The sequence below is a fragment of the Pteropus alecto genome, unplaced genomic scaffold (genome assembly GCF_000325575.1).
Source record: "Pteropus alecto unplaced genomic scaffold, ASM32557v1 scaffold98, whole genome shotgun sequence".
Taxonomy (NCBI): Eukaryota; Metazoa; Chordata; class Mammalia; order Chiroptera; family Pteropodidae; genus Pteropus; species Pteropus alecto.
The window spans coordinates 483,119-493,118 of NW_006443570.1; the positions used below are offsets into that span (position 1 = coordinate 483,119).

The following is a 10,000-nucleotide window of genomic DNA, read 5'->3' on the forward strand; positions in this document are numbered from 1 at the left end:
AAATAATTTAAAAAATATATATATATTTTAAAGATCTTGTGAAAAATAATATTGTGTGTAAAGAAGAAACTGTAAGAAAGACTGGTGACAGAGAAACTAGTAAGAAAATTATTGGTATTATGATATTAATATTAGATAGACAAAATCTAAGGCAAAAGCATTATTAGAAATGAGGAGAATCACTACATAATGATAATAGGAAAAATTCCCAGGAAGGTGCAACAATTCTAAACTTGTGTGCCCTAATAAAATGTTAGTTCGTTTTTAACTGAACCTCCCATTCAGAAATTTCCACTTCAATAAATATGACACTCTGAAGTGAAAGCAGCCATGGGAACTACTGGTTTCATAAGCAGGAGGCAAGGTTCAACTGCAAGTCATCTCACAGTCTGTTTCAGATAAGGCATCTTGAAACACTTGGGCAAGGTATCCGCAAACTATTTCAAATGAAAATGAATAGAACCACAAGGAGAAACTGACAAACCTGTCTACACTATGGGAAATTTTAACCTAAATTTTAAATTATTGATACATCAAATTTACTAAATAAGAATAGAGAAAATTTGAACAACAAAGTTAACTTAATCTAATACACACACTGATTTTATCGCTGCATCCAGCAAGAACTGATTTATAAAAACTGACCACAAAATAAGTCATACAGCAAGTCTCAATAAAGAATTGGTACTATACAGACAATGTTCTCTAATTATGATGCAATTAAGTTAGAAATCAGTATCAAAAATACAACTTAAACAACATATTTGGAAATTCTAAAATAGTTCCAAATAATTCATGGCTCAAAGAAGGAATTATAATAATTTTTTTGTTTGTTTCTGAATAGCTGATTTTAATGGTGATATGACTAGTTCTAAATACATACAATCATGCCCACATTTGAAAGAATAAAACTTACAGCAACCACGTTTGCCATGAACAGTGTTATATTTATTTTGTATTTAACGTCATTAGAAATTATTTTTATTTTTCTAGCAACTGAGAAAGTCTAGTTTAATTGATCCTACAGATGACATGAACTAACACATGGCTTTCTCCTCCCCAAATAGCAACAAAAGAAAACCCACATGTTATTTCATTTAAGTAAACTGTAGTTGATGAATGACACAAATACATGTTCATAGACAATAAGGCTTCAGATTTGCAAGGCTGAGAGGCTGTTTACCACCGTCTGGGAAGAGCCTAGGTAATTGACCATAAAAGAACAATTTTGTTAACTCTTGTCCTTAATAAGTGATATGTGAATCTTGATGCAATATTTCATTCATTAGAATAATCCTTTCATCAGAAAATTGAAGTTTATGTATGTTTAAGGATTTGTGAATGATTTCAATAATTCTTTACAAAAGATCTTAATATTTAGTGTTTATTAACTGACATATATAAAACGATTTAAATAATTTAGAATGAATAAAAATGCAAAAGATCAAACTTTGTAGGATGAAGCTAAAGTGTTATTTAAAGGGAAATTTATAGCCTTAAATGCATGTAATAAAAAAAGACTAAAAATTAATGTGCTAAATGTTCAAATTCTAGAAGTTAGAAAAAGATAATAGGAAGTAGAAAACACCAAAGAACAAAAATGAATGAAAGTCTCATAACAAAATAAAGTCCTTGAGAAGATACTCCAGATCAAAAGCTGGTTATTTTTTCCTTAGCATTTTATTATTATTTTTCTTAACAGTTAGTTATTTGAAAAGATAAAATAGCCAAAATGTTTATAAGACTTAGAGAAGGCCTAAATAAACAGAATTAAAAAAGCAACTACAGATAGAAAAGATTTTTTAAAATACTAAAATAAACTTTATGCCAATAACTTCTCAGAAAGTTTGGATTGCAAATGCGCAATTTTCTAGAAAAATATAACTTACTAAAACTAACTTAAAAAACAAAACAGAATAAACCTATAATCTAAAAACACCAGGCCTACAAGATTTAAAGATAGATTCTACTAATCATACAAAGACTAGATAAGCCCAAATCTTAGAAAAATCATTCCAAAGAGGAAGAAAATGGACGAACACTCCTCAACTAGTAGGAGACTGGCCAGTATAACCCTGACACTAAAATAAGAATAGTTTGAGAAAGGAAAATTATAGACCAACATCACTTATAAATATAAATAAAAAATCTTAATAACATATTAGGAAACTGAACCCTAAAATTCGTTTGAAATATACCTTATAAAGACCAAGTTGAGCTTATCCCAGGCTTGCAAGCATAATTTTACATTTTTAAAACAAACATCTGCACAAATGGCCAATAAGCATATGAAAGGATGTTGCACATCATTAGCCATGAGGGATATACAAATCAAAACCATTGTGAGATACCACTTCATACCCATTAAGATGGCTATAATTAAAAAAAGAGGGGTGGGGGCAGAATAAATGCTGGTGAAGATTGAAGAAATTGGAACCTCATACATTGCTGGTGGGAATGTAAAATGATATGGTTGCTGTGGAAAGCAGCACAAACTGTCTGGAGGTTCCTCAAAAAGTTAAATATAGAATTACCATGTGACCCAGCAATTCACTCCTAGGTAATACCTAAAAGAAGTGAAAATAAATATTCAAATACCTGTAACAAATGTTTACAGCAGCATTACTCACAATAGACAAAAAGTGGAAATAACCCAAATATGTTCATCAACTGATGAATGAATAAAAAGGTGGTGTGTATGTGTGTATAAAATATATAAAATGCAATATTATTCAGTCATTAAAAAAAAGTGAAGTACTAACACATGTAGTCAAGATGGATGAACCCTGAAAACAATATGGTAAGTGAAAGAAGCCAGTCATAAAAGACTGCATATTGCATGATTCCATTTATATAATGTCCAGGAATAGGAAAATCCATAGAGACAGAGATAGATTAAGTGGCTGCCAAGGGCTAGGGGAGGGGAAGATGGAGAGTGACCGCTAATGGGTATAGGGTTTCTTTTGGGGGTGATGAAATATTCTGGTGATAGTTGCACAACCTTGAATAGACTAAAAACCACTGAATTGTACACTGTAACGGGCAACTTTTTTGGTATATCTTGATTAAAAAGAACATAGGCAGCGGAATCAGACAATCCTCAGTACAAAGCTTTGTGTCCTTTGGGTAGTTATTTTCATCTTTGCCACAGGTTCCTAATCGGTAAAATGAGAATGGTAGTCTCCACTGCTCAAAAGATGGTTCTGAAAGTAGGGTTGTTGAGAGAAATGCCTGAAATAATAATATGAAACGCTCAACATGGCATCTGTTGAAAAAATGTAAATTGTCACGATAGTGTTAGAAAGTAAGGGATTGAAGAGTAGAGAAGAAGTCTGTCAAAGAGAAGAATGGATGAGGAAAATAAGACTTTGAACAAGTTGGAGGAAACATGTCTCTCTAAAACCCAGAGTGGTATCTTTTGTAAGAGAAGATAGGTATCAGTTCCTTCTTATACTGGAACCACTTGTTTTTATATGTTGCATATTTTCATATAAAAAAGATGCAAAAGGAAAGTTATGACATAGATGAACCTTGAAAACATTATGCTAAGTGAAAGAAGCCAGTCATCAAAGACATATTTTATGATTCCATTCACAGGAAATGTCTAGAAGAGGCAAATCCACATATACAAAAGTAGATTAGTGGCTGCCAGGGGTTGAGGGGTGTGAGGAGTTGGGAGGATATAGGGAGTGACTATTAATGGGTACAGGGTTTCTTGTTGGATTAATAAAAATGTTCTAAAACTGATTTTGGTTATGGTTGTATAACTCTGGGAATATACTGAAAGTCACTGAAGCGTACATTTTAAAAATGGACAAATTGTATGGTATGTGAATCATATCTCGGTAAAGCTGTTAAAAAATAGTAGGAAAAATCTGGATACGTAATTCACCAAATTAATAGATTAAGGAGAAAAAACACAATCATCTCAATAGATGAAGAAAAGGCATTCAATAAAATTCCACAACCATTTGTGAAAATAACTTCAGAAAATGAGAAATTGCAAGGAATCTGCATAATCTAATAAACAGAATTTTCTGTGTAATAAACAGATGTAAGAGTAAACATCTTACTTAAATTGTGAAACATTAAAAAAGATTCCTTTTAAAGTCAGGAGCAAGATAAGAATGCCATATGACATATACAGTCCATAACATTTTGCCCTATTTCCTTAGTGACAAAAATTCTAATTTTGTTCAGGACAGTAACTCCTCAGTTGAAAAGCTACATTTCCCAGATTCCCTTGCAGCTAGTAGTATATGCCATAATTCTGGCCAATAATAAATTAGAAAAGCATGCTGAGGATTTCTGGGAAAGTTTTTTTTTCTCCTGATATTAGTCCTTCCTCCTTTTACTTCCTTGGATGAAATGTCTGGAGCTGTGGTGGTTATCTGTAAGAACAAAAGCCAAATGCTCAAGGACAGTCAAAGAGATACAGAATGATCTTCAGACACTGATGACAGTGTGGAGCTGGCTTCATGTTACATGAGAAAAGTACACCCCTATCATTTGGGTTTTTAGTTACACACAGGTTAACACAAACCTAACCAGTTTTAGCTTGCTGTTCTTCTTCAGCATATTACTGAAGGTCCCAATGTATATGGTGTATGAGAAAAATAAAGAAAGGGACAAGGATTTGAAAGGAAGAAAGAGCTTACTTTTTAATGGTTCAGTAAAAAAAAAATATATCAAATGTGGCAAAATGTTAACAACCGGTGAATCTACTACATAAGAGTGTTCAGAGTTGAAATTTTTCAAAATAAAAATTTAGAAAGGAAAATACTAATGAGCAAAAAAGAAAAATAAATTCTATATATGACAAAATGTGCCATAAACAAAAGAAAGAGACAGGAGACAGTCTGGAAGAAGTTATCAGTAAAGGAGTAGAAAGAGATTAGCTTCCAGAATGCATGAAGAACATTTACAAATCCTGCAACTCAACAATCAAAAGACAAGCAAACCTAATAGCAAAATAGGCAGATGATATGGATAGACACTCATGGAAAATGAAACCCATTATGTCCAATAAACAGATAAAAAGATACTGAATGTACTAATCTGGAAAATGCAAATTAAAACAAGAAGATACCACTTCATACCCATTATACCGGCAAATTTCTTTAAGACTGAGCACAGAGTTGTTGACGCAATTGTGGCATATAGGAACTCTCAACCAGTGATGGGAGGGTGAACAGGTCCATGCACCGTAAAGTACACATTGACAGCATCTAACAGTCAGAGATGTACACGATACTCAGCAATGCCTTTCCTAGTTATAATCCCTGGAGTAGCAGCAGGTCCATTTTCACAGTAATACTAAGACATCGTTTGGCTTTTTCATTTTCATTCTTTCATGAGTGTTCAGTGAAGTTTTCCAGAGGCTCATGACATATGTTAAGCAGACTGACTACAGAGGCAAATATGAGAATCCAGCTATATTCTATTAATTCAGACACTAAAAGATTTCCAAAAATGTCAAAGCAATACCACTCTTCTCACTATTATTTTTTTGTTTCATTAAAAATGTTATAACATGTAGTTGGCTTTTTATTAAATTTTTTAAATGATTTAATAAATATATAATTTAAACATTTCTCAGTTTTAATATTCAATGCAGTAAATATCGATAGCTATAACTTGCATAAAAGCCATTTGGGGTCCTCAATAATTTTTTTAAAGAGTGTTAAAGAGGTTCTTAGACCAAAAAGTTTGAGAACCACTGCCCCGGAGAAACTATCATACATGTATACCAGGAGACATATACAAAAATCTTCATTACAACACTGTAATAGCAAAAGAACTGCAATCAACCTAAATGTTCATCAGAAGATAAAAATGATAAACTGTATATTCTTACAATAACTATAAAGCAATTTAAAGGAATGGTTAAATACCACAAATGTTGAATTGAAAAAGTACCCACTGAAGGATACATACAATATGATACCATGTATATAGTTTTAAAACACAAAATTATACTATATATTATTATTTAGCTATATATATTTAGTGAAAGTAAAAAATAAAAATGTATGGAAATGATAAAAGCAAAAATCACTGTAGAAAATTACCTCTGGCAAGGAAGAGAGAGAAATGAATGGCAGAGAGGAAGGACAGGCAGGAGCATTCAATTATATGTGGAATGTTTATCTCTTAAGTAGATAGTAGAAACACAGGCATTCATTATATTATTCCCTATAATTTTTTGTATTATTGAAATACATCATAAGTTAAAGTTACGAACTCTGAATAGAAGGGAGACACCATAGGACCAGATGAAGGATTGAAAATCAAGGGTAACAGGTTTGATTTAGGTTTCAGGCTAGGAAACCAGAAAAATATCAATGCATTAGCTCAAGTTTAGGATGTCAGCATGAAGAAATAGTCTGTGAAAAGGGTAGATATGGGTATTTAGACACACTAGCTTGAGAAGCAGAGACGACAACAATCTTAGAGAGTAGTAAATTCAGGGAAGGTGTTTAGGGGATCAGGGCCAGAGATACAGATTTAGGACTCACTGAATAAAGATGGAAAATTTGAGAACAGATGAAATCTCACACACACACACACACACACACACACACACACACACACACACACACAGGAGAGATAAAGGAAGATGTGGGTGTGGAGAAGCTTATCCAGAGAGAGCAGAAAAGAGAGCTTGAAAAACACTGACACTAAGGACGGGGTGGAGAAGAGAAAGGAGAGGCTGGTGGAAGAAAACAAGTTCTCAGAAAGGTAAGAGAAGGAATCTGGGTCAGGTAGGCAAACATTCTAGAAGAGATGGTATAAAAAGGTTCACAGAGCTCTTCCTCATGTGAAGACACAGCGAGAAGGCTCTGGCTATGCACCAGGAAGACAGCGTTCACCAGAACATGACGACGCTAGTTCCTCAATCTTACACTCCGCAGCCTCCAGAACATCTATCTTACAGGAGCTCAGGGGGACCACAAATCCAATTTGTAGTCATTCTCCCTGATTCTGGATGTATGGGCCACATATACTCAACACTGGAACAATCTCCACATTGGTTCCCTGACCCATAGAGCAAAAGCCATTATGGACTTCATGATGACTCACTATACTGCTAACATGCTAAGAGAACACGCTGAGCTGGGAACAACAAATTCCTTATACGTTGGCCATGAAAGTACATCAAGCAACACTCAACAGTACTGGAAGGAAAAAGAGATGAATCTACGATGATTTTAATATTTTGACACTATTCTCTTAAAATTGAGGGAAGTAGACCCAAAATCTGTGGGAAAGAAAAGACTTGAACAACACTAACAGGCGACTGAACCTAATTTACATTTATGAAATTACTTTACCACCAACAGAATACATGTTCTTTACAAAGGTGCACATTAACAGTAAAGAGACCATGTGCTAAACCATAAGACAAATTTCAATAAATTTAAAATTATGCAGTGTTAAAAAAATGAAAAAAAAAAAAAGAAAGAAAAGCAGGTTCAAGAAATAAGGCACAAAAAAGTGATGGACATTTGACATCAAATTTTATGAATATATGCGATAAAAGTTTTATAAATAATCTGTCGTCCACTTCCGCAAAAGCAACAATGATAAAAAACTAAATTGCAATAAGAGAATTTGATTAAATATTTTTAAAAAGGTTCAAAGACAATGAGGAGTAAGATGACATTACTGGATTATATTTGTGCAATTTCAGTTCAGACCGAGAACCTCCGGAAAGTTTGCCAATTTCAGGAAGCCAATATCAATGAATCCCACACCTTTCTGACCACTCCTCTTTCATCCACCCGTTCATTCCAACAAATACTGATTGAGTATCTTGTATGTGAGTACTAAGGATACAATAATGAATGTCTCTGTCTTTATGGTGCTTAGATCATAGACTTTAATCAACTATTCACACTGATGAATGTAAAACCACAACTATAATGAATGCTATCAATGAGAGGTACATGGAGCTCTGAGATTAATTGTTAACTCCCCTCCCCTTTCAGAAGCATATATTGTGTCTTCCTGATTAGATTCTATGCCCCACAGCGCATACTTTTTATGCTTAGACTGTCCATTTTCTTTTGATATTTTCTCTAAGTGCCAGGCATAATGCTTCAGAATAATGGGTATCCGGTATATGCTTAATTATGTACTATGTATCTGTAACTGGATGCTTCAGATTTTATAATAAATGTGTCCTACTGTATGGAACGGCTATGATAATTTTTTAAAAAATACCTCACTATTGGTGTTAAGGAGCCCAAAAGCAAAGTGCAAGCCTTGAAAATGTTAGTTTAGTGTCCTCCACCTGCATCCCAAGCAATTACCTTGAGAATGCTTAGGATTATTCTCAGAGGGGAAGCATGAAAGGATTTGCACGCAACATTCTCACCTCTAGAAAGACAACTCAGAAAAGAGTACCAACAATATCACATTACAATGCTGTAATGTTATTTTTGTAAATAAAAAGCAAAACATTCATCATAAGGCAACTGGCCATGACAAGAAAAATACAGTTCAGTGGTAATCAAGAAGCAGCCTCACAACTACTTACATCACGAAACTGAACCTTTCCGAGTTCTCCTAATTCACTGACGCAACAATAAGCAGCTTCTGACTGTAGGAAAAGCTGGGCCAGCGTCATCTCCTCACTCCGGAAAAGCTCCCCCATGGCGGCAGAAGGTATGTCAACTAAGTACCTGGATTTCTCTCCAACCTAAGGCAAAAAGAAAAAATTACATGTTCTTGGAAATTACTAAGAGGGCTAAAAGCAAACAACACCCCAGCGAGACCCTTTTGTTTTGCATTTCATATCTCCCACCTCATGCTGACAGGTGTTTAACAACTGTTTTGACATCTTGCTTAGAAAGATAGAAAAAAGAAATTGCAAAGGCTGTTACTGAATCCTCTCCCCGCAGAGTGCCTGATGAAAAGTCACTTCCTTTGCAGTCAACATCAGGATCAAATGACAATATTTTGGGACATCTCAATACTACATAAGAATGTAACTAGATTAAAAACAGGAACTGGGAATCCCAAACAGCTCTTTAATACCCTGGACACAATATTCTGAGGTAGTGACATTCACACTGCTCTTTTTTTCCCCTCTTGTGCCAGGAAACAAACAGAAGAGACCTCGATTACCCTTTAATAAAGGATGTCTCCATTGCAACCTTTAATAAAGGATGTCTCCATTGCAACTCGTTTCCTATCCTCTACTACCCATTTCTAACAGCCAAAGCCCTAGCACTACCCTACAGCTACAATTAAAAGGGTTTAACCTTCCAAACTCCTCAGAAAGCACCATTTTCTCCTGAAAGAATCTAAACACATAATCATTATCTAAAAAACAGCTTCCACGTTAAGCTCAATTTCAAGTGAAGCATGACAGGAATACATTGATAATGACAAAGCAGTTTTAGCAAGCCAGAGACTAAGCTTTTCACCCCTGCAGCTTTTTGTTTCTTATCCCTACCTTCAAGAGTAATTACATTGTTCCATCTGTTAAAGCTTCTCATGCATGAGCCAATAAAGGTTTCATTTTAGGGCTGTCTTATCGCTGCCGGGTAAGAAAGACAATTGGCGCTATCAGTGGTCCTGAAACTGCAATTATTCATTCTCAATCAGTTATTGTAAGGCGCGGACTGTACAGTATCTAAACTCAGCAAAACGTATACTATTTTTAGTATTATGAGAGCATCCGTAATGATAGGTGAAACTGACGTCAAAGGCAGTTACCTTTCTGGAAGGCTAGGAGACATTTTGAGAAATTTGAATGAGAAAACCATTGTGCATTTGATGTTCAAGACAGCAAAACAACACACTCAGACAGAAGCAAGGATTTTTCAAGAGAATATATAGCTTGACTTTATGATTGTCTATACTTGAATTATCCAAAACGGCTGTTACCACCCCCCAACACACGCCCTTCCTCAACAAGGATTCCACAATTTCTAAACACATAAAATTATGCCCGATCGGCATAGCTGCCAATATTGACAGCCTCCAATTA

General features: G+C 34.5%; 1 protein-coding gene across 4 annotated transcripts in view; it reads right to left on the minus strand.

Moving 5' to 3' along the window:
- Nucleotides 1-10,000, minus strand: part of ATP6V0A1 (ATPase H+ transporting V0 subunit a1) — a 51,868-nt gene that overhangs the window by 41,146 nt on the left and 722 nt on the right. For 3 of the 4 annotated variants that reach the window (XM_006924602.3, XM_006924601.3, XM_015599340.2), the window contains exon 2: nucleotides 8,543-8,704. In XM_006924602.3, coding sequence (XP_006924664.1) covers nucleotides 8,543-8,659 — 117 coding nt within the window. In that variant the 5' untranslated portion in view covers nucleotides 8,660-8,704. Of the gene's footprint in view, nucleotides 1-8,542; nucleotides 8,705-9,463; nucleotides 9,485-10,000 lie in introns of those variants that run through there. The other variant, XM_025041716.1, reaches the window with a different exon arrangement.